Consider the following 25,114-nt stretch of genomic DNA (forward strand, 5'->3'; position numbering starts at 1 on the left):
ATAGTAACATTTGGGGAGCATCTGGGATCAACTTGCACCTCTATTAAGCATGTCGTGATATTGTAGATATGATATCTGTCTTTGCAGCTTCATTTGCTGGTAGAACTTAGCTATGAACTCCTCTGCTTTGAGATCAATCCCTTCTTCGTCGTACGGTGGAACCATCTGATGATCTTCAGCACAACCATAGTGATGATCATCGTCTTGAATTTCATCTCCACCCTCATTATTCAGAGAACTCTTCCTTGCTCCTCCATCATTGTAATAATAAGCACTGTCATCATCCTCATTGTCGTCGTTGAAATCATAATCAAAATCAACTTGTGGATTGGTTATGCATGGAATGTGAAATCGCAAGGAAGCTGGACGACGCAACTTGGAGTGGATAATGGGGGTGTCATCGAAGGAGAACTCCCGCTCTCCGTAGTGGATGGCGTTGGTGTTGGTGCCACGTTCACCGGAGTGGCGAAGAAGGGTGGTTTTCAGGTAACGGGGTAGAAGACGGAGCTCCATAAGGAATTTACTCTTGAACACCCCGCCTTTCCTTGCCCATAACAGAGCTAGACGCAGTAGGTTCCATGCTGTTGATCTGTGATGACCACCGTCTGATCTTTTCTTCTGCATTTTCTACTTTGCTAGCAGCGAGTTAAAGAATTTGAGAAAGGTAAGTGTATATAGAGTTTTGTTGTCTTTTCAAAGAATATCAGTTGGAGATAGTTTGGATGGATATTGACGGACTGAGAAATAGAGTATATATATATATACATGTAAAGAATTTGTTACGCGGTTTGTGTCCGCTTTTTGTGTGAGGAGAGAGAGAGAGAGAGAGTTGTGGGCGAAGGAACATGGAGGACACGGCTGTACCTGTACGCGGAGGATTATTAAACTACGCGCGCGCCCCTTTTATTTCCCATAGTACCCTTGTCTGGTGAGGATTATTAAACTATGCGGAGACCAACCAAATTTTATTTATTTATTTTTTAAAATGAAACAAAAAATTGAAAGGAATAACTATTATTAATTTCTTTCGTCATAACTGAAAAGTTTAGTGCATGTATCTTTTGAAAATGTTAAATATTATTCTCTAAATTCAAAGTCTTTTAATGTTAAATAAAGTTTTTGAAGTTAAAATATAATTTTGAAATGTTTTAATTTTCTAACTATTTAGTATTAGTGAATAACTTTTAAAGAAAGTTAAAAGTTAACTAAATAATTTTTCAAATAGGTAACCATTCAAAAAAAAAAAATTCAAATAGGTAGCTATATAGAATGACTTTAAAATAAACATATTTGATTTTAAATATAATATTATTTATTAATGTTTTATTTCAAATACATATATATCTATAATAGATTGAAGGTGGGAGACACATATGTTATTATTAGTCGGTAATTGAATTTGTGTTGTAAATAAGGAAGATGGTTAATTAAATATATATATAAATATAAAAAGACTAGAGGGATGTGTGTATATTATAGACAAAAGTCGTCATGAAAAGCTGGTATACTTTATCATTATTGGTCTCAAACCCAGTTGAAATGAGTATTCATATATATATATATATATATATATATATATTCACATTTGGTGAGTTTTTTGTTGGGACGTTACTTTCGCTGTTTCTTTTTCTTTCATCATGAATGTGAATGTGAATGTGATACACACACTACGTGTCAACACGTGACAACCTTTTTATCCAACTTAGACACAAGCCCTAGCTAGCTCACAGCACACAGACGTTTGTATTTATGATTACTGTGCAAGCAGCTGTGTCTAACCCGAGCCAACCAGCGGGTATGGGCTAGCTTCAGCTGGTTACACCATTATTGCTCAACATGTGCCACTTGTTTCTATGAACCTACCTAACTACCTACCCACCTAGTTCGTTTAACCCAACATTAATTCTTATTTAAGGAATGAGCCCGTGTCTCATTATTGATTACCTTAATTATTTTGGATTTATATAAAATAAAGTATGTGTATATTTATCACATTTATATATAGGTTTCTATATATGTGAGTACGTATATTACACAGCAATTTATTTTTTCTTAATTTTTAGCTACACAGTGTGCTTGTTACATCGCAGGATCTGCATGTTAGGCTGTTACGCAACGTGTTTCTCTGAGTAATACAGTTCACAGGCGCAGTTTGGAAGGACTACTCACTATTACCGTAACCAATGGAGTAGATATATTAAAAACAGTGGCACCAGGTCCCACTATCTCTAGGGACCCACTTTACCTAATTCTCAGCAGCGTAACGTGTGTGAAAACAAAGTTGGGTGCCACCTGTTTCGTACCATAGTGCCCTCCACATTACAACTTGTTTATGTTGCATGCCAGATATGTCCTATAGAAAGTTCCAAAAATTCAAATTTTGCAACCCTGCACTGCTCCTGTTAGTTTTGGAGAGTGCAAATTTAAGATACTTGTAGCAATAACATCTTAAGTGAGCCAGCTCATTGTTTTCTCATATATTCAAATTACCAAACACTTATCCTAGTATGCATAATGGCACTTGAACAGCTTGGATGTGTTAAAAGATTTACACACATATTCAACCCAAAAACATGAAGTCTTAATTTAAGTTAAACTTTAACTACATCTTTAAATTATCAAGGGTTGTAGTCTAACGATATTTTTTTACTTTAATTTTAAAGTGGACTATTGAAGGTTTAAGTCCTCTCTATTTCTTGCCAAGGTTTAAAAAAAAAACAGATAAAAATAAAACCAATATATAGGTCTTCTTTTGTTCTTAAACTTTTGAATTGTGGTTAACTTTTGTTTTTTAAAAAATCATGGTAGCCTCTGGACTGCATTTGGGCTTAGTTAGATTGGTGTTGTGTGATTTCATGAACGTGAATGAATAAATTTTTTTATTTTTGTGTTTTCCTTTTAACAAGAAAAACACTCATATGCTTTTGAAAATATTAAAAAAAATTATCTTTTAATTTAAAAGTAAAAGAGATATTACTACATTTTGATTGACTGCATAGGTAATAAAGATCCCTTTGGTTCCAGGTTACATGACATCAATCCAAACTAAATCTCAATTAAATTTGGAAAGTTTTAAATTAAGTTCGCTGGTTTAGGTTGTATTCATATCGTACTAGTCTTTTATGTCCAATGCAAGAGAGAAGTATAATTCAGAAAAAAATAAAAAAATAAAAATTTAACTTTTGCTCATTTTATTCACCGACGTTACTTATTATGGATGCAATTACTAATTATGAACATCATGGAAGACACGGTGCTGGTCAAACTTATCAAATGATTAGGGCTAATCAAAGCCCATATCATGTGTGAACGCAAGTCCGGATCGCCCACAATAATGGGTAAACAAAAGGAATGGTCGTCTTCCGTTTCATTTTCTGAGATGGGACCCACTCCTAAACATGTGGTAGATGATTTAAGAGTGGTTTGTACCTATCTATCAACACGTTGTATGGTATATGATGCAATTGTGATACAGAAGCGTAACATGGGATCCTTGCCTTTTCAGCAAAGAAACGCGGAATTATAGCCCACATACCCGCTTATATGGTCACGCTTGATGGATGGATGCATTTTTCTGGGCATTATGTATTCTTCTTGTTATGTGTATATATATGGCAAATATATATATATATATATATATATATATATATATATGTGGCAATTCGTGTTGGTAATAGAAACAGTTTTAGCAATTTAACGATTGCAAGAATTGCGGCATCAAAAACAATTACAACCGTCAGATCATTCCTTCTTCCCACAAACTAAACTAAAACTAGCAGCCACAACTTCCGTCCCAACCGATTCCTCCGCCTAGACCACCGCTCTGCACGTCATGATACGCTCCTTTACAAACAATCGCCAACTTTGCATCTTATTACAATCCTGCCACCTACGGGCTACTGAAGTACTAAAAACAATTGTAATAAGAATTCAAAGCAGAAGTATGTTTTTTTAAATAAATAATGTAAAAACTTGTTTTTGTAGAATTATAAAAAATCGTTCAATCAAGAGTAAAACATAACCTTACAACCAGACGAATCTAATAGCTATTCCTTTTCTTTTTGTAAATTTTATTACCAGTGAGTCTGTTTAATGAAAAAATATATTACTAGTAGTAACACAGGCTTGAGTATTATGGGACAAAGTACTCCCAAGTTACATGACAAACAATATTAAACTTCATCAATCAATCCTAGACATCTAAATCAATGTTACATGATTTCTAACAAACACTGATCAGTCAGGTGGGCATCGATTATTGGTGAGTTTTGGAGTTGAACTGATTAACAAATTCATTTTGTTTTGTGGAAGCATAGTCAACGAGTAGAGTTGGCAACTGAACTGGCATAGGTATTTTTGTCATTGTGAGCAGAATTTATACCTCAGAATATTTTGTGTACAAAACGTCCATTGCCCAACTAACCTCTAAATATATAAATGGAGTAAAACAGAGACTTCTTCCTCTCTCTAAATATAAATATAAATATAAATATAAATGTTAAAGAGTACATTTCATTAGTTTCTTCCAGAATTAAGTTGCTCTCCATATCTCACCCTGCATTTGCAGGGTAGAGATAGGGATCCAAACTCACACAAACAAATCAAAAGAGATACAATTAATTTATCTTTTGATCGATCTCACCGATCTGATGGAAAATAAATCAATCACCACCACCACCACCACCACGAAGAATGTCCCCACCACCACCACGAATGACAATAAAGCTACTGATCTGAAGGATGAGAAGAAAAAGAAGAAGAAGAGGAGGGCATTCAGCCTTCTGAAGGCGGCGTTGTTGATTATGCGTGGCCGATCAAGCCCCAAATCAAACAAAGTTCAAATGGAGGTGGCTTCAAAGGGCATGCTCAACAAACTTGTAGGATCAATGCGCCCTCTGCATCTACAGAACAAACAACCATCTTCACCGACTTCGTTTCAATCCCTGCCGGGGAGACCTTCGGTTGAACATTTTGAGGATGTGCAACCACCCCCACCTTCTCCACATGGCGCCTCCTCCTCCTCCTCGCGCTCCTCCGTGGGCAGCATGAGCCAATATGCTTCCGCCAACAACCTTCAAGAGCTGGACAAGGGCGGCGGGGGAAGCCGATATGCTTCGTCGTCTAATCTTGAAGAACTTGATGATGATAATGATGATCAGATCAGGGATGATAGGGGAGGGGATGAGATGATCGATGTCAAGGCCGAAGAATTCATTGCTCAGTTTTACCAACAAATGAGGCTTCAGCGAAAGGGTACGCAATGATCACCATATAATTACGTGCACATGTTTCCATTTCATGCTACGCTATTATTTTTCCATCTGGCAGAAGATAAAAATTGTTGGGCCTATAGATTTAGTTCAATTGGGCCTATAGCTTGTTTCTCTAAATTTTTTTTTTTCTATTTTTATTTATTGATTTTCAATTTTTGGGTGGAAATTGGGGGAGTGGAAGCCATATTAATTCGCTTTTGGATAGTGGTGAAATTTTCTTTTGTTTCAATGTAATATTTTCATGTACTTACTGCTATTCTAAACGAATTTGGTATTTCTCTTCATATATCTACTTATACCATGAGTACGGGATGGTTGTGCTTAATTGGCATGGGAGAGAAACAGATGCAAATGTCTTTTTGATGACATGACGTAAGTCAGAGAATAAATAATAGAAAACTAATTTTTGTATTGAATAATTGCAGAATTGTTAAATTTTATTCTTTATTTTTTATTTTTTATAATTGATCAATTATGTAATAAATAACGAAATGAAGTATTCCACTTAGTTGTACTTACTATAAATAGCCAATTAAAATTATTTGTTTAGGCAATTCAGTGCCAGCATATTTTTTTAAATTGGTCAATTATGAAATAAATAAGGAAGTGAAGCCTTTCATTTAATTATATTTAGTATAAATAACCAATTAAAAATTATTTGGTTAGGCGATTCAGTGCAAGTGTTTGGTGTGAAAATCACTACTCTAAATAATAAGAAAAATAAGAAGAGAAGAAAAAACTAGAGGAAGTTACTCATGTGAAATTTTTGAAAAACAAATATGCAGTTCTAGTATGACAATTAGTCTTCAAAATTTTAGATAAAGAATGAACAAAATCTTGAATTTTTTCTGCAGTGGTTGGCCAATAGAAAAAAAAAATAAAAATAAAAATACCATAATAATACGAGAATAATGTGTGAAATATATTTTTCTTAAAAGTGAGCCACGATTTTAGTTGTGAGGGAGGCAAAAAGTGACTGATTGAGATATGTTAGTTGCCAAAGAATTTACTCAGCAATAATTTAATAATTTATAATTAATACATTCTGAATTAGGATTCGAAAGGCAGCATGCTTGAATTATACATAAAAATACAGCTAAAAGTTTTGATTCTGAGCTGAAAAATAAGCATAATTCACAGTAAGTTTTTTTTAAAATTTTTTTCTAAAAAATAAAAAAGAAAAGTTAGATTCTTGGCCATTTAAAAATATAGTAAAAAATTGGATATTAATTTTTCAGTTGTTACAAATTTTATCTAATTTTAGACAAATTTAATTTGTTGTGAATTACTACGTAATCAGCATTTGGAAAGAAAATTGTTGGATTCGGGAAACAGTAACACATATAAAAACAAAAAAGTGCCCTCAAATAATATGGACTAGAGATGGGATACCAGTCACGTCTTCATGACCCTGCAACATTCTGTACCTAGGGCAGGCCCAAACCTAATCAACTATTCGATTAGATCTAGCCTTCTGCATTCAGCATGAGTTGTGCTTAATCATGTACGGATCTACTATTAATTTCATTTTTTATTAAATTGTCTCACATTTAATATTAGCGTGCACCATTGACTCTTTTCATATTAAAAACCTATATTATTCACAGCCTTATAATTTTTCTATCATTTCTTCTAAGTACTATTTATCCGCAATAATTATTGAAATTTGAAAAAATAAATTTATTAATTTAGTCTATAATTGGTATAATATTATTTTTGTCCCTTATTAGTTGCTCATTTTTAATTTTATAATTTTTTAAAAAGATATGCAATTAATGCATTGTTTTTTTTTAAAATTATCAAATTATTATTTTTAATTTAAATATATATAATTACAAAATTTGAAATATTTTTAAAAAATAAAAGATAATAATAAAAATATAAAGAAAAGATACTTTAAATTTTTAAAAAAGACAACTAATTTAAAATATGTAAAAAAAAAAAAATGAAAATAAATAAATAAATAAATAGACTATTAATAAGGGGGACAACTAATTTAAAATATGTAAAAAAAAAAAAATAAAAATAAATAAATAAATAAATAGACTATTAATAAGGGGGACGGAAGGAGTATCTCTAAAGTTGAAACATGGAAGAAGTTTGGAGTACTTCTTGAATTAACAAAAGTCATTAGTATCACTATTACATGTCTCCTGAATTAAATAAATAGTAAAATTAATAATTAAACAAAAAAATATTAATAATAACCAGTAATTAATTTGAAACAAAAGAGGCATAACCACCCGGTTTGCAAAATTCCCAAATTCAGAAAAAAAAAATCTGTGTTCTTCTTGATCGCTCTGGTCCTTTCCTTACTCTATCGCTGGCTGTGACTTGGTCCGACCTAGAAACCATGGACGATCTGGGAGCACTTGTTCTTGATCCAACGAAACCCATTTCTCAAAGAAGCCTTTACTCTGCCTTCGACAGTATAAACTTTGTATTTGGCTATTCGCCTCCTTCTCTTCATCTCTGGATCGTTGAAGCCCCAGGGCTTGGACGGCGAGGATGAACTCTGACTCGGCCGACTCATGCCAGGCGGATCCGGCGACCGATGCCTGTTCATCATGTACACCTTGTTTCCGCTAATGCTCCTCCCACTCACAATCTCCAGCCTCCTGTCGCTTGACCGGAAACTTGGCCGGAACTCGTCCATATCTCGACCACCACCCGCACGGATGTCGATAGAAATCAGGGGTTTTAACTTTTAATACTACTACTAAAGAAAACAAGGCAATGTGGAAGTAGTGTCAATGAGTAGTTGTATTCATCATTCGACCTTAGGTTTCCATATATATATATATATATATATATATATTGTACTGATATTATATTTTGTACCTGGCCAAAAGTTTAGCTGGAAAGCTTGCAAAGCCGTATTGTTAAATTTTGTATTGGTGGTCTCTTCGCTCGATGCTACCTTTTTTATTTTATTTTCTTGTTCCCCTGTTGCCAATGCAGCAATGGGGATTTTCAATTTCTTATCATTATTGTCTCAATTACTACTATTCTTTTATAAATATTCACTTTTTTTCTCTAAAAAAAAATAAATATTATTACTATTTGTTTTTTTGGTGGAGGTTTAATTAAATTTTTTAGCATTAATTTTGATTGTTGACATGGGTGAGATTTAAGTTGTTAACTTATCTTAAGAATTAAAAATTAAGAGAATTCGAATTCACATTCAATACACTACACTGGATACAATTTGTCCATAAATTAAAGGTTTGTCCTAATATATAATTAGGTTATGGAGCACCTTTGTTTATTTTACTAACTCCAAAATTACAATAATAGTACACCTAGATAGGGTTAGCGATTTTAAATAATAAATTGATCAATTTTAAAAGTTAATTTTTTACTTTGATTAAATTAAGAAAAATAGTTACAAATGCATCAAGAATTATTATTAAGGTCTAAAATACTCTCTAAGTTCTTATTCCAAAATACCAAAATATCCTTTTTTACAATATATAATTTTCTAATATTTAAATAGATAATTTAAATTAGTTTGATTATCATTTAATTCAAACTGCTCAAGAATGCGATGCAAATCCTTTACCATGTTAAGATTTTTGTTCAAAAAACAATGATAACTCATCTTTTACTTCTATGAAAGAGATAAAATCCAATGATTTGTCTTTCAATAAAGGACAATGATAACTCATCTTTTACTTCTATGAAAGAGATAAAATCCAATGATTTGTCTTTCAATAAAGGACGTCTAAAAGGTTGCTCTCATAATCTCATTATATATATATATATATATATATATATATATAATTAAATTTATATTCTAACTTAGAACATAATGGTTCTTGTCTAATAAAAAAGATGCAAACTTTTGTCAATGGATGTCATTTGACTAAATAGATCAGAGAATTTATCCAAATTTGCCATAACTATTTTCAGTTTTTTTTTCCAAATATAAATTCATTCTTAAATAATTTTCTTTTATCTTACAATTAGTATTTACCATATTACGTGAATGGCATTCTTGATAATACCTTATCTTGGACTCCCATCTCCTTTAAATTATATTTAGAGTAATTAACACCTTTTTTTTCAGCTTTGGTATATATTAAACTTTTGGTCGTAATTAACACTTGCTAAATTTAGCACCTTAATATCAACTATTAGTATTAAGAAAGGTTATAGTTTCCTTCTTTTTTTTTTTTTTTCTTTAGTATTTTGGAAATATATGATTATTGATTATAAGAAGGTTATTTTGGTATTTTACAATAAGGGCTTGGAGGATATTTTGGGTCTTAAAAATAATTCTTGATGCATTTGTAATTATTTTATTTGATTCAATCAAATTAAAAAATAAATTTTTAAAATAAATTATTTTGTTATTTAGGATTCTTAACTCTACTTATGTGTAGTTTTCCCATAATACTATCTTAATTATTCAAGATCACAAGATATTTTGTTTTGTGCTTATGCATGTAAAATTAATTAACTAATTTTTTTTTTTTTTTTATCACGGGCACTAACTCAGGTGGTATAAGCCTACTCCATGGAGCATAAGTGTGTGTAATTACTTAACCTTAAAAAAAAAAAAAAAACATGGAACAAAAATAAATTTATCAAACCTTTTCGTAATCTAATTTTCTACTAATGGTAAAGGGCAAGTGGCAAAGAGAAGAAAATTTGAGACCTGCAAAAGAACTAAATTAATTAAACAACCACCTTTGCACGAAACTAACGTCTGGTAAGAGAACATATACCAGAGTATTAGGAAGATCATGCATGGGTAAAAGTGCGACTGTAATTAACTTTTTTTTTTTTTTTGGATCAGAATTCAAACAAACTATATATATACCCACTTCATTTTACAAACTATATATGCCCACTTCATTTGGTGCAAATTGGTTGCTTTATATCTTCAGTATTTATCTTTAAGAGCAAACTATTTGATCGAACTTTAGGCATGCACTGTAATGGGCTCAGAGGAGGAGCACAAAATTATGCATATTCCATTGATCCTCCATCTCTTGTGGGGAGAGTACGTGATGGTGACAATGTCTCCCATAATAAGAGCTAGCTCCGTCAATTGATACATATGTCCATTGTCTCAATAAATACACGAAACAAATGAATTAGTGACAGGATATTAAATATCAATGGTTAATGTAACTACTAATTTCTTAATTTTAGCCCTTCTCACATGGCCGGTCCTGAGATTGAAAAAATCTCGAGAGGTCCTAGGCGAACTTTAAATGTGAGACCCTCTATACATAAGAAGGCCTCATAATTTTTTATTTCTCTATATATTATAATTTTTCTAAAATAATTATAGTATTTTAATTATTAAACTTCAACGTATAGAGAAATTTGACAGTTGACCTAAAAGATTTCTATTATTATTATTTTTTTGAGAGCCCCCAAATTTTTTTTTTTCTTTATACATTATATCTTACCTAAATATTTTATTTTCTTGTATCATTAAACCTCAACAAATACAAAATTTAATAGTGTGCACAAAATATTTCTATCCTAATATTATCTTCTTTTTTTTTTTTTTTTTTCTCTCTCTCTCTCTCATCCTCATTACATCAGCATATACACATATTAAAATTAAATATTGTATTGAGCCGGCATGTACATATATATATATTGGATCTAAATAATTGTAAGTTTTTGATGAAACAAAATGACTATATAAAATGGTTAAAAAATCAGTACCCAAGAATGGCAAGGAGGCAGATTTTCCAAAGGAGAGAGAAATTGAATGGAGGAAGCGAAGTTTTCCTGCAATTAAATATTCAAATAATTAATAATACATATTTAGTGTGTGTATATATATATGTGTGTATGTGTTAGAAAAAGTAATGAGATGGGTGAGAGAGAGATAGAGACCAGTGGAAAAAGAAGGACAAGGCAAAGGGCAAGAGAGGCGATGAAGACTTGGTAGCTGAGGCCTCTGGAAGTGGCTGCTTTGAAGAGTGTGCTTAGGCGATCATAGCGATGATGATGGATTGATGCAGATGCGAATCATGCGATGCAAGTTACAAATCCGAACTGCGATTTGCGAACTAGAAGTCTGGATTCTGAAACAGAGAGAGAGGAACAAGTGAAGACGATGATGATGTGATGTTTTCAATTTTTTGGGTTTTGATCTTTTGATTTTTGAGGGAAAAAAACTTTTGATTGTTGCCGCTGTAGTCTTGCATAGCAGAGAGAGAGAGAGAGGGTAATCGGGTAAGCTTGAGAGTTGAGAGTCTGTTGAGATTCTTGAGAACGAGAGTTATGACAATGGAGATTGGCAGTTCAAATGATTTTTTTATTATTATTATTATTTTTTTTGAGGCCCCTTAAGTGATTTGTTAAGTTATAATTTTATTTTTATTTTTTTATTTATTAATTTTTTTTGCGGTCCATCATTCATGGCCTGTAAATTTTGTGGCCCTTTAAAAGATTTGCTGCATCTGATTACACATTTTATTTTTATTTTTTATTTTTGGTGGCCCATCTTGCATGGGCCTCGAAATTTTGAGGCCCCCTTAAAATCTGAGGCCCTAGGCGACTGCCTTGGTCGCCTTGGGCCAGGGCCGGCCCTGCCCTATCAAAAAGAAATATCTATTCAAAAAAAAAAAAAAAAAAATCAGTTCTCTTAAGCTTGAAGTTGTGTCTGTACAAACTTTGATTAATGAGAAGTGTTTTAGCACTGTACAATTGAGCAAACAAGTACTCCATGATTCATTGCTATATGTATGTGGCTGGTCAGGTAAAAGTTGAATTATGAGTAGATGATTAATCTTCATTTGTTATTTTTTCCTCCCACCATATAAACAGCAAGGAAAAAAAAAAAAATCGGACATAGAAAAAGTCAGACATTCTCTGGGAAAATTTAGTGCCGTAATGATAATACAAGCAAGAAAGCGGGCTCTGCCCCCCACCACTCGATAGTATTTCCATATGAAAAATGATTCCCAGCCTTACTTCCTTGTTACCGTTACTTCTCAAAATGAAATAATTGAAGTCACATTAATTGTGAAGTAGGGCTTAAAACAGGATCCACCATCAATTGTCCTAATTATTTCACTATGAGAAGTAACCCTGATCAGCTTTAATTTTCGAGAAGTTTAAATAAGAACATCGGGTCTCTCATTTTTAGACTATCGTTACATTATTGCAAGTAACGAAAACTCATTCATAAATTTATTTATTTTTAAGAGAAAAGCACGGAACTTCTTGATGTATCTCGAGTTTCATCCATCATGTAAAATGCAACAAAATAATACATTACACGCAACAACTAGTTGCGATAACATATTATTTTCTGAGGAAATTTTTATTTAAAAAAAGATTGTTATGTTATACTCCCTCTGTTTCAAATTAAATGATCACATTTTTATATTTGGCTAACATTACCAATTTAATTATCTTGAACTTATAAAATGTAAACCATCACATTCTGTGGATCTAGACATATTTGGTATCAATATAATTAAAAAAAAATAAAAATACCTTTCGTAAAAAAATATAATAAAACAAAAGACAATATTTGTCTTACTCACTGATGGGTAAGTCATTTCTACTTTCTGTTGATATAGTTAGGTCACAAATGCACACATAATCCATAACTACAAAATAGGAAAGTGATAAATGAGGAAATGTGAGTGGACGATTGAATTTATTTTTAAAAGAATTATTATTCTTATTTTTCATTTCAAAAAATTCCTGTTAAATATGTTTGGTGAAAAAAATAAAGCGCTTATAAGTGGTGGAGGTTATGTCAAAAAAAACGCGTTTAAGTGAAGTTAAGAATTGTAACTTCTAAAATTGTGTTGCGTGTAGAGGTTTATCATTTTAGGTATCTAAATTTTTTTAGACAATGTAATCCCTTTCTATTTTTTATAAATACAGTTTTGTCCATATTACAAACAAATAGAAAATGAATATCCTAACTTTTCTATAATTCTTACAAAAACATTATATTATTAAATTTCATTTTTAGATAGCATATGAATGAGTTTTCTTATTTAACTGTATTACTCGAAGATCACAAATCAAATACAAATTAATAATCATTAAATTATGTTTAACTTATTTATATTTTAGTACTAAATAAAAATAGTATATCATAAACAAAATATGTGATATTTAAACCCCCCCAAAAAAACAATACAAGTTGATCTTCATAAATTATTGAACTCAGTGGAATTTTATGATATTTAATATTAAAAAATTGACACATATTTATTAGTGTAGAGGTAAAAAAGTAAAATTAGTAATAAAAGTGCTTTATACAACATTATTAACAAAAAATTTTAAAATTGCTTCAAGTATAAATTGTGTTTTATACAATATGTCACCAAATGCATAACTATGTTTTACTGATATCACTTTTATAACAGTTCTACTGTGTTTTCAACATTCTAATAACAATTCCGAACGGGCTCTACGTGCATTTGTAATTATACCACATCAAAGATCAGTAGGGATGATCTACTCACCGATGAATATATAAATATTGTCTATAAAAAAATATTAAAACTCATCTCTCTAAAAATTAAAATTTTTGAAAAAAAAAAAATTTATATTTGTCAAGCTAATTTGAGATATTGGGCGGGGAGGAAGTACATGAAATGATTTTATTTGATTAATTTGAGATAATTTCTATGTGCACTGACATTAGGCATATATAAAGTGGCGTATGTGGGGGACTTGTTAGAGCATCCCCAGTGCGCGCACAATTTGGATAATATGCACCTCTGTAGCGAATGAATTGGTTTGTTGCGCACATTATACACTTATCGGCCCCACTAAAATTTTTACACTTCATACTCCAAATATGTATACCGTAGTAGCGACTGACATTATTCTCTGAGAGTGGGCCTTGTGTTTGATTAATAATTTTTAATGGAAGAGTGATTGTGTGTGGTAGTGTGTAAAATAGCTGTTCTATTGTATTGCACATGTTATGTATTTATTTAAGTTTTATAGTATATGCCTGATTAATTGTAATGTGTAATATTTTTTTTTATACGTGAAAAAGTATTAATATATATATATTTTTCTGAATTATATTATGTTATTTTATTTGTACGAAGCTATATAATATATATTTTTATTTATGTATGTAATATCATTGTTTTTAAAATTTTTTTAATTTATTTAAAATTTCAAAACATATAATCGAAGCAAAGAATTATATAGTCATTATCGATATAGTTGTTGAAAATAATTGCAAAAAATAAACAAACAAACAATTGAAAAAGAAAATATTTATTTATTAATAAATAAAATTTTAAAAATTATATAATAATAAAGTATAAAATGTTAAAAATTGTGCATAACTTAAAATTTTCAAAATAAGTGTAGAGTCATGTCAGCACAATTATTGACGTGACTTTACACTTCAAAAAAAAATGTAAAGCCAATTATGAAATGTGCGTTGGGAATACTCTCAAGGGATACATGAATATGATAGATTGACACCTACACAGACCCGAACCCCATAAATCATGTGAATTGTACTAGCACCTGTTTTGTGCTGCTACATGTGGTTCATTAGAGTCAATAATATAATAGTAGTAGGTTTCATGCGCAAATGAGATACTGCTACTCAATAATATGTTTGTTTCCCTAATACTCTATTAATTTGATGATTTATACCAGCTATCGTTGTGATTTTAGCCATTTTATATTTTAGAATTTGCTTTTCACCTAAAAACAATTTGGTTTTTTACCACCATTAATTGCAGCGCGGGCCCGTAAGTTGTCTATGAGCCCAACTTCGTCCCCGCATCGGTTTGGGCTTTTTATATGATGGAAGTTTACGATTTTTGCTAATAGAAAGCAGCCCATCATTCTCTCTAGTGACACTTACTGTATATTTTAGAGTTGACTAGTATATCCAAAAAGGTTTGAGATCAACTGTCCTTTGGCAGCTGTTTATGCTTTGTATTTTTTTGTTTTTGTCAATATATTATAATAAAATAAAAATACAAAACATGTTTAAGTAACATTTGTTATCATTATTATACTGTTAAGTTAATACTTTGACAACTATTATTTATCCTATTAAGTTAGTTAGCGACCATAATCAGAATCCACTTTATCAGATTGAATAATTGATCTAACTCAATTTAAGCTTAAAGTAAAGTTTCAATTCACACCAAATCATGTTAAATGTAACAAGCTCATGTTCGAGCTCCAATATCAAAATTGGTATATATATTTAAAAGTATAAAAAATAAAAAATTATAAGTACAAATCAAGTAATAAAATAATTATGAGCTCCTACCTGACTTGTAATTTGAAGACAAAATGAGTGTGAAAAGCTCAGTTGTGTATTTTTAGGTAAGTAATCTTTCTTTCCAGATTAAGTGCGTTTTTAAAAACTATAACTCACACAGTTTTCAAAAACGACATTTAATTTGAGCATAAAAATTACAATTTCCAAGGATGATACTTCATTTGGGAGGAAAGATGTACTACTTGACTTGTTGTTCTTTTACCAAACAAAATAAATAGGTTTAAGAACCAAACTCATAAAAGCTGGATACATTTAGGAGACTACTGAACCCGAGGAACTAGGGTTCGTCTAAACTGTTCCAGAGCACTCCGGACCCTAATGCTGGATCAAAAACGCTCGCAATGGACACCACGATCCTACGGCTGTCATAACCGATGATGTGCGCACGATAACCCCATGTATCCACAAGGCGTACGATAGTCTTCCCCCGCTATAAAAAAGATACCACCGTCCTCCATGGATGCGCGTTGCTCCTTCTTCCTGGACTTCCCCGCCTCTGTCCAATTTTCGCTGATTTTCTTTACAATGTAAACTCTTATCTCTCCACTTTTTGTTTCCCTATTAGGTGCGTAATTTTCTCGACTCATTTATCTTTATTTTCTCCTCAATCTGTTGATTTTATTTCCCTAGAAAATTTAATTTTCACATCGTTGTGATCCTTCCATGCAAATTTATGCGCATTCTGTTCTCATTAGGGCTCAGCTTTTCGTTCATATCTGGATTGAATTCGATGGATGGATATTGAGCTGTGATTTGATCACTTTGTGATCGATTTGAATGATTCTCTTGCTTCTTAAAACTGTTTCTTAGAGGGATCCATATGAAATTTTGGGAGTTTCCAGGATTTCATTGATCGGGAGATTGTAGCTGAATACCAGAATTGGCTCTTAAGTAAGTTGACTTGATCGAATTAGTTTTCAGTTAGATTCCATCAATTCATATCTACTCTATCCTTTTATCCCGTAAAAACAATTATAAATTATTTGTAGTCTTTGACGCTGATCAATTTGTATATCCACATCATATAGCTCTGATAGCCATTTTCCTATGCAAGAAAAACTATATAGAAAGTTCCCAAGGTTTATTATTATTATTATTATTATTTTGCATCGTGAGTAACACTTGCTTGGGTTGCAGTTGAAATGAAAATATCATTATTGAAAATATGGGTTGGGAACAAAGATGGTGATCTTATTTACACATTATATTTGGATAATCTGTGCTACTACTTTTGGTTGGTCTGTCTTTCTGTCTTTTTAAAAATGTTGTTGCTTGAGAATGTGAGAAAATTTTGTAATAGGTTTGGCTAACTGAAAAGATATAGGAATAAAAATGTTTGCATAGAAGGGAAAAAAAGAAAAAGAAAAAGGTAACTGTGTTTTCCTTCTTCGTTTTTTTTTTTCTCCCGGTAAGTAGTGTGTTTTCTTTCTTCTAATAGACTAGAAATAAAAAATTACTGAGGATGTTGTGAAATTGAAGTTTTAGTCATCTCTTTTCACCGTAGGAAATGATGGGACTTCAAACAAAGGCATTAGACAAACACACCCCCAAAGGATTCTCTGGGGTGGGATATTACTGGCCAATGTTTTATGTAGGGAGAATGAGAAGATATGTGATGAAACTAAGCTACTGGCATAATAATTATTTAGCTGATAGAGCAATGTTGATAAATTTTATATTTTTGGTTAGGATAAATGCACAAGTGTTATGAAAATAGATTATATATTAATTTGTAAAATGAACACTTGAGACATGGGCTCAGGTGCAGTTATGTATCCACGTGTCGGACATGTCAAGTCCTTAATGTTTTCATTTTATTTCTACAGTAAAATAAAGGCTTTAGGAATTATAGCGACCAATATAGGCATTCCACTCGTTTTGAAGCAATAATATAATAAAATTGAACCATTTGATATGTAGGTGCATGTCCTTCCATAAGTGTCAGAAACATATCTTGTACTCATGTCTTAAGTATTGTATGTCCGACATGGGTAGTTCACCTACCTTTGAAGAGTCCATGTAATGTAGATTTTATTTCTTGGCATAATGGAAAATGCTTGGGAGGTCATGCTTGTGAACACGGGTCAAGCATGAGAGCAGTCACTATGTACAAATAATATCAAAATTAGGTCTGTGTAGTGACATTTTATTGTTTTTTCAAACTAGTGCCAGCACATTCAAAAAATCAGAAACATGAAGTTGGAGTGAGGGTGAAAACTAGCATGTGAGTAGTAAGTTTGGTTGATGGAACACTAATATGATGGAAAAAAAATAATGTGGGTCAAGACTGTAAGTAAGGGCATGGTTGTCTTAGATTAACTAAGGAGTAAGGATATGATTTTACAAAGAGCTGACAGAGAAGACAGATCCATGTAATCGAATTTAAAAAGGTTGGCACCGAAGCTTGTTGAGTTGAGTAGATGTTACGAAATTGAGATTTTTGGGATCCTTGTATTGCTGAGCTACTTTAAGTTTTTCAATCACAGGAGGATCACGTGTTTTACAAATTCTTAGGTCTGCAAACACATTGTCATGGTTCCAAAGAGTGGGTATCTCCTAATATTTAATATTTTCCGTGTACTATTCTTTTTGATAGTTGTACCATTGTTGGCCAATAAAAATACTCTTAATCATTCTACAAACTAGAATCTGATGACATCACTAATTAAGTTATATTTATTAATTTGTATTTGACCAAAAAATTTCAATGCAAAAAGTTAGAGATTGTTTGAGTAGGAATTATTTTGTAGTTTTAAATTATGTTTAAAATGATTATTTTTATGTTCAAAATTCCAGTTTCCCATTAAATTTATTGTGTATTCATCTTCATTTAGGGTGATCGTCCATCTTTGAGGAAAAAGAATAGCTTTTGGGGAAGTTTTTTTAAATTGTATTTTGCGGTATTTTATTTTAATTTTTTGTTCTTGTTTCCTTGAACATGTCTTCGATTCTTCATATCTTTCTTTATCATCTGTTTATGTAAAAAAGAACTTTGACTAACATAAGGGTGGGTACAGAAAAAGCCAATCAGAATAATGTTCTCTTTGTTTAACTTCTTTTTAAGCAGATATCAGTTTGATGAACTGCTGAAAAAGTAACACATTGACTTTCAAGCAGTTAGTTAGACGTTACAAATATGTTATTTCTTCAGCAGTTTATCGAACTGTCATGTGCAGAATATTTAACATAAGTTTCTCTTCCTCATTCATCATGTTACTCATATTAGAAAAGGGCATACAATGAAACAGAAAAAGTAAAGTAAAATTCTTGTTTTAAGTGCAACCCATCAAACTCAGGCAAGTAAAATTCTTGTTTTGATGAACTGTGTGACTCAAATTATCTTTTTTCAACCGTAATAATTGAAATTTTCAGCTTCATGTGTTCTTTGTGATTCCTTAGGATTCCTTATAATTGCAGTAATACAAGATTAATTGGTGTTTCATTTTAGTAGTATATTTTTGGTGCTCTCAGCCTCTCACTAAAGACATGATTTTTTTTTTTTTTTTTTTTTTTTTTTTTTGTTTTCTTAACCAAGATTTGAATTTGCAGTTGCTACATCTGGAGTATCATTACCTTCTGCAGAAATAATGTCTGAGTTAACAAGTATAGTGAAAGAAACTTCTGAAAATGGAACAGAGCTATCTCCAGATGATATTGGTACTATTGAGGAAATGCCTGAGGATACTATTTTGTCACGACAAACTTCTGTGAACCTTGTCCCATTTATTGGCCAGAGATTTGTTTCACAAGATGCTGCCTATGAATTTTATTGTAGCTTTGCAAAGCAATGTGGGTTTTCAATCAGACGTCACCGGACTCGAGGAAAGGATGGTGTAGGTAGGGGGATTACAAGAAGGGATTTCACATGCCACCGTGGTGGTTATCCGCAGCTAAAGCCATCAGATGATGGAAAGCTACAGAGGAACCGAAAATCATCACGCTGTGGGTGTCAAGCATATATGCGAATAGTTAAAAGGGCAGATTTTGATGTCCCTGAATGGCGCATTACTGGTTTTAGCAATATCCACAACCATGAACTCCTGAAGTCAAATGAGGTGCAGCTACTTCCTGCCTACTGCGCCATGTCTGCAGATGACAAGAGCCGGATTTGCATGTTTGCAAAAGCTGGGATGTCAGTTCGACAAATGCTACGGCTAATGGAGCTAGAGAAAGGTGTCAAGCTGGGTTGTTTACCATTTACTGAAATAGATGTGAGAAACCTGCTACAATCTTTTAGAAATGTGGACAGAGATAATGATCCTATTGACCTTCTTAAAATGTGCAAGGACAAGAAGGACAAAGATCCCAACTTCAGATACAACTTTAAGATTGATACCAATAATAGGTTGGAGCATATTGCCTGGTCATATGCTTCATCATTTCGATCATACGAGGCTTTTGGGGATGCAGTTGTATTTGACACAACCCACCGCTTGGATGCCTATGATATGCTTCTTGGTATTTGGATTGGAGTGGACAATCATGGAATGAATTGTTTCTTTGGTTGTGCGCTTCTACGGGATGAAAATATGCATTCTTTTTCTTGGGCGTTGAAGGTGAGAAGCTAAAGAGCATTTGCAACGGGGTCTGAATTTTTTTCATTAATAAGTTAATTTGGTAATGTAAGTATGGTTCTTGTTAGAATGATTCTCTACTATTGAATCTACGAACCGCTCCGTTTACCTTGAGGAAGACTCAAAAAGTAATGTCAATAAGCTGAGCTAGCTAAATCCTTTTGAGTTAGTTAGTAAAAATGAAAGTAGACTCCTTTTCCTACATCCTATGTTACAAATAAACCTGCTTATTTTTTACATTTGCCAAGATTTATTATTATTATTATTATTTTGGTGTAAATGCAAACATAAATCATGTTTCTCTCTTTAATTGGAAAGTGATATTTGCATATTCTTATTTTTGACCTGTGTGGAAGTTGCTAAACCTCCTATATACGATGAACACAACATTATACACACACATCTGAGCAATTAGTTAATCTTAATGGAACATCCCCGCATCTTCCCTGTGTGGTATTTATTCAACGCATTCTTACCCAAATACATATATACAACTTTTTTTCCCTCACAACTTTGTTCTTCTTTTTTGCATATGGCAGACTTTTTTAAACTTCATGAATGGAAAAGCTCCAGAAACAATTTTAACTGACCAAAACATGTGGCTTAAAGAAGCACTTGCTGTTGAATTGCCAAGGACCAAGCATGCCTTCTGCATTTGGCATATCATATCAAAATTTTCGGATTGGTTTTCGGTACTGCTTGGATCACAATATGATAGATGGAAGACCGAGTTCCATCGGCTTTATTTTTTGCACTCGGTGGAGGATTTTGAAGTAGGATGGAGGGAGATGGTCGATGCATATGGGCTGCATGGAAACAAGCACATTGTCAGCTTGTATGCCTTGCGTACATTTTGGGCATTACCTTTTCTGAGATGCTACTTCTTTGCAGGAATGACGAGTACATTTCAGTCAGAGTCAATAAATGCTTACATCCAACGGTTTTTGAGTACTCAAACTGTATTAGATAATTTTGTAGAGCAGGTATTCAACTGTCGGTTTTTCTCTTTGATTCTTGATGCACTTTGTCAGTTTACATTGTTGCATGCTCCTATTTTCAGCTGGCTGTGGTTGTGGATGTTAAGGAACAAGCAGAAGCAAAACAAAAGATGCAACGGAAGGTCCATAAAGTCTCTCTTAAAACAGGTTCACCAATTGAGTCACATGCTGCTACAGTTCTGACACCATATGCCTTTTGCAAACTTCAAGAAGAACTTGTTTTAGCACCACAGTATGCTTCGCTAGCCATAGATGAGAGTTACTTCGTCGTGAGACACCATACCGAGATAGATGGAGGATCCAAAGTGATTTGGGTCCCACATGATGAGTTCATTAGCTGTAGCTGCCATCAGTTTGAGTTTTCAGGCATCCTCTGTAGACATGTTCTTCGTGTATTATCAGCAAACAACTGTTTTCATATTCCAGATCAATATCTACCTATCCGTTGGCGTGATGCCACCTCATCACTTACAAAGCCGGTCCTGGTTTCTACTCCAGGGGAGAATGCAGGGAAAATCCAGTTACTCCAATCCATGGTTTCAGCACTAATTACAGAATCAGTTGAGACAGAGGAACGACTTGATGTTGCTTGTGACCAAATTGCCTTGGTCTTGTCTCGTATCAAGGAATTTCCTGGGCCATCGCACGGCGTTAATGATATTGCTTATAAGAGCCCCTCTGACTCGTTGATTCTTCCAGAAGTTGAAGATTCTGATGGTATTGTTCAAAGTTTTACTGCTGGAAATCCTCACGAGTCTTTAACTTTGGGAAAGCTGAAAGAGAGAAGATCAAGAGACGGGTTGGATATCTATAGGAAACGAAGGCGTTGCTCTGTCCCTTGCTGTGGGCAGTTTGGACATGATGAAACTGATTGTCCAATGATGGGGGGTGATGATTTAAATGGAGATGGGCTAGGGTTTTTGTAGGTAAGTGCTGGAAATGGCTAATGTGTAAAGCAATAGCGATATGGCAGTCCATGTCCATACACTCATCACAAATTTTTTGTCCTGGTGCAATCCTAGAATTTTTTTCCACCTCTTCTCATTTGCAGAATATATCTAAAAGCCTGAGCAAAAATTACTATATATAGTAGTTTGTCTGCCATTCAGGACAGTGGAACTGAATTTCAGGATTGAGGGGAAAGGAAAAAAATCCCTTGCAGTTCATTTTGTAATTATGAACTAGGCGAACCATATCTTTAATCAAAAAAGAAAAGAAAAGCAAAATTTTAGTTGATTACTTATTTGAACTAGCTAGAAATTGTTGATGCACATTATAGTTATGGTTGCAAGCTCCAGTTTTTGGTTCATTATGGGCTATTTTTGTTTTACAGATTGCAGTCTGGCTAGTGACTTGAGTTTGTTGAATTCAAGTGACCATTAGTTTGTTTAATCAACTATATGTATGGAAGAAGTTGATAGGTTAAAGCAGTCAGTTTTATGTTTGTGAAACTAGTTTCAAATATGGCAGCTAAAATGGGAGATGAAGTTAATAGTTGTGTGCTGTTAACGTGATGTGGGCTGAACATTGAGCCACAGAGTTATGATGAGGCCCATTATACATATTTGTTCAGTGACCTAATATGTCTGGACCAGAAACTTAATTACTGCATTCTGCATTTTTTTTTGGTGGTTTATAATGTTTTCACTATAATATCCTTTATATTTGTTTCTCCTGTCTTCCTATTTAATTGCCGCATTCTCTTTGCAATCTCTTTCAACTAATTGTGACTTCTCTGTAATAACCATGTAGATTTCCAGTGGTAGTGACTAACATTACGAGATTCTTTAATGGTTTTGTTTAAACCTGTTGACATAGTTGTTGTAGTTGTTTATAAGATTTGTTTGGTCTGAGCTCAGGAACATACAAATTCAGCTCTTGAATTTTACAAGGTATTTGCATTTCTCATGATGTTTAATTTCATAACATCTTAAGTAGTGATAGTGTTGCAAAGACAACTAACAATTTTTTAATTGATATCGGACAGGTGGAATGGTGGTTAGTTATTCTCTATGGATTCTTCCAAGTTTTCTTGTCGTGGAATTGCAGGATGGTAAACTTTACAATGCATTTGTTTTCTTTCTCCTGGTTTTGCTCATTTTTGTTACGACCTTTCTAGTAGGGAGCATTTTGTGTGTGTTACTTAAATTTGTGCGTAGTCAAATTTTTAACTAAGTATTTTGTCATTTAAGGGTTTTGGTTCTCTATAACCCAGGTGTAAAAATGAAAAATCAATATATCATTGTTTTGGTTTTGAACAATGCTTTCTTTACGTCTTAGCTTGTTTGTTGTGACAAATGCTTACTCATTTATGACAGGTTTAGGGTAGATATTTTTGCTCTATTAGACATTTAGGTTATCATGGATGTTGTGTGTAAATAAAGGAGTATGTTTTGGTTTTTGATTATGATGCTTTTGGTAAATCTTAGCTTGTTTCCTGTGACAAATGATACTCATTTATGACAGGTTTAGGGCAGATATTTTTGCTCTATTAGACATAGCTTGTTTCCTGTGACAAATGATACTCATTTATGACAGGTTTAGGGTAGATATTTTTGCTCTATTAGTCATTTAGGATATGGTGGATGTTGTGTAAATAAAGGAGTATGTTTTGGTTTGTTATTATGATGCTTTTGGTGTATCTTAGCTTGTTTCCTGTGACAAATGATACTCATTTATGATGGGATGTAGGGTCAATAATTTTATGTATTAGACATATAGCTTTTTTAGCCTACGCATAGGTGGTGATAATGCCTCATGTGTTTAGAATGTAGTTTTATGATGTTTATCTTTATTAAGTTTAGGTTTATTTCAAAATTTGAAGGAAAATGTTGGAAACTTGGAAAGGAACTAGGTTTTCTTTGTTTGACATATAGGTTTTGTAGCTGTTCTTGCGTAGGTGTGATAATTCTCAGAGCTCCAGAATTTGCGAGTTTTGTAGAAGGTACTTAGCTTATGCATTTGATTATGAAGTTAGAGGTTGTAGGTGAGTTCGGGGAGAGAGGAGGGGGAGAGGGGGAGGGAGCTGAGTACTTGGAAAGCTGATCTAGAATCCTGTACCCCTGGTCAATTTCTGAAGTTGGACTCTCCACGCTTGCAAACCCTTTGTGGGCCCCACCAGTTGTGGTGGGGCCCGGGGGGCTTGTGAGTGGTTCAGAGAGTCCAAATCAGGCTCTCTTATCACCACTTCTGAATAAGCACTCGATAATGATATGAAGTTGAGTGGCTAACTACTATTAAACTGTTCAGTTGTTGCTCTTCTTGCTACTCACATGCACATTACCTTCGATATCGGATGATTTGTATGTTTCTGAGTCTGAACCTTGTAATTTGTTGAGATCACTGATCTATTTTAAATCTCTTGCACCTTCACGTTTCATGAATTGTTCTTTTAGCATACATGTTCTTGAATATGTGCATCCAATCTGCAACTTCTTCATCTTAAAGCAATATTTTTCGTTTTTCTTTAGAATGACAACTCCTGTGACAGTGTCCTCCTATTGTACATGCCTGTTGATAGGGATGCAAGATGGCAAAAACAAAAGCACGTATTCACTTATCATATTAAAATAGGCATAGCATATCAACAGGTCAATAAGCAATGTTATTATGATTATGTATTCGTTGCAGTATCTTTCTTGTCAGCATTTCTCAACTTATTTGGGACTTTGATATGACCTTTCCGCTTGTATTGACAACCAAGGTCGTGGGGTTCTACAGTATGTTGCATTCGAACAGAATGTCAGAAAAATTAATGTTGGAACTCTAGTCTGTTACATAAAAAAATTGTCTTACAGCAATTGAAGGTTCCTTAAACTCACAAGATCTCAAAGTATTGAGGAATTGAAGGATGGCATTCCTCTAATTTTCAGTTTCCTCGGCCAAGGAAACTTTGCTTAGCCTACCTGGTAACGTTCTTATGTCACTAGTCCTGACCCTCCTACATCCTCCACGACATCGGCTTGAACCAAAAAGTGCTCTGTACGCAAGTGCTTTCCCCAG

General features: G+C 33.0%; 4 protein-coding genes and 1 long non-coding RNA gene across 7 annotated transcripts; 2 read left to right on the forward strand and 3 right to left on the reverse strand.

The window, feature by feature from the left end:
- Nucleotides 1–8: 8 nt before the first annotated feature.
- LOC132268789 (uncharacterized) lies at nucleotides 9–796 on the reverse strand. The gene has a single exon (XM_059769629.1). The coding sequence runs from the start codon at nucleotides 622–624 to the stop codon at nucleotides 28–30; it is 597 nt and encodes a 198-aa protein (XP_059625612.1). The 5' UTR covers nucleotides 625–796; the 3' UTR covers nucleotides 9–27.
- A 3,671-nt stretch (nucleotides 797–4,467) lies between these two features.
- Nucleotides 4,468–5,598, forward strand: LOC132268790 (uncharacterized). Its single transcript, XM_059769630.1, has one exon. It carries the CDS (start codon nucleotides 4,650–4,652, stop codon nucleotides 5,262–5,264), a length of 615 nt encoding a protein of 204 aa, XP_059625613.1. The 5' UTR covers nucleotides 4,468–4,649; the 3' UTR covers nucleotides 5,265–5,598.
- A 1,824-nt stretch (nucleotides 5,599–7,422) lies between these two features.
- LOC132268791 (uncharacterized) lies at nucleotides 7,423–8,922 on the reverse strand. Its single transcript, XM_059769632.1, has one exon. The coding sequence runs from the start codon at nucleotides 7,927–7,929 to the stop codon at nucleotides 7,618–7,620; it is 312 nt and encodes a 103-aa protein (XP_059625615.1). The 5' UTR covers nucleotides 7,930–8,922; the 3' UTR covers nucleotides 7,423–7,617.
- Nucleotides 8,923–10,778: 1,856 nt separating this feature from the next.
- Nucleotides 10,779–11,655, reverse strand: LOC132268792 (uncharacterized). The gene is made up of 2 exons (XR_009469365.1): nucleotides 11,136–11,655; nucleotides 10,779–11,027 (listed from the first exon to the last, which is right to left on the reverse strand). It is a non-coding gene; the product is annotated as an uncharacterized LOC132268792 (long non-coding RNA).
- Nucleotides 11,656–15,779: 4,124 nt separating this feature from the next.
- Nucleotides 15,780–22,351, forward strand: LOC132268793 (protein FAR1-RELATED SEQUENCE 11-like). 3 transcript variants are annotated; one of them, XM_059769634.1, is made up of 5 exons: nucleotides 15,780–16,105; nucleotides 16,236–16,431; nucleotides 19,076–20,096; nucleotides 20,654–21,097; nucleotides 21,175–22,351. In XM_059769634.1, the coding sequence occupies exons 3-5, from the start codon at nucleotides 19,128–19,130 to the stop codon at nucleotides 22,036–22,038; spliced, it is 2,277 nt and encodes a 758-aa protein (XP_059625617.1). In that variant the 5' UTR covers nucleotides 15,780–16,105; nucleotides 16,236–16,431; nucleotides 19,076–19,127; the 3' UTR covers nucleotides 22,039–22,351. The 3 variants fall into 3 exon arrangements, with proteins under 3 accessions (XP_059625617.1, XP_059625616.1, XP_059625618.1); XM_059769633.1 differs by having other exon boundaries at nucleotides 19,090–20,096; XM_059769635.1 differs by lacking the exon at nucleotides 16,236–16,431 and having other exon boundaries at nucleotides 19,090–20,096.
- Nucleotides 22,352–25,114: the final 2,763 nt, after the last annotated feature.

This window comes from Cornus florida, unplaced genomic scaffold, assembly GCF_030987335.1.
Source record: "Cornus florida cultivar Cherokee Brave unplaced genomic scaffold, ASM3098733v1 CherokeeBrave_3.0.0_Hap2_Chr08, whole genome shotgun sequence".
In the NCBI taxonomy this organism is placed as follows: Eukaryota; Viridiplantae; Streptophyta; class Magnoliopsida; order Cornales; family Cornaceae; genus Cornus; species Cornus florida.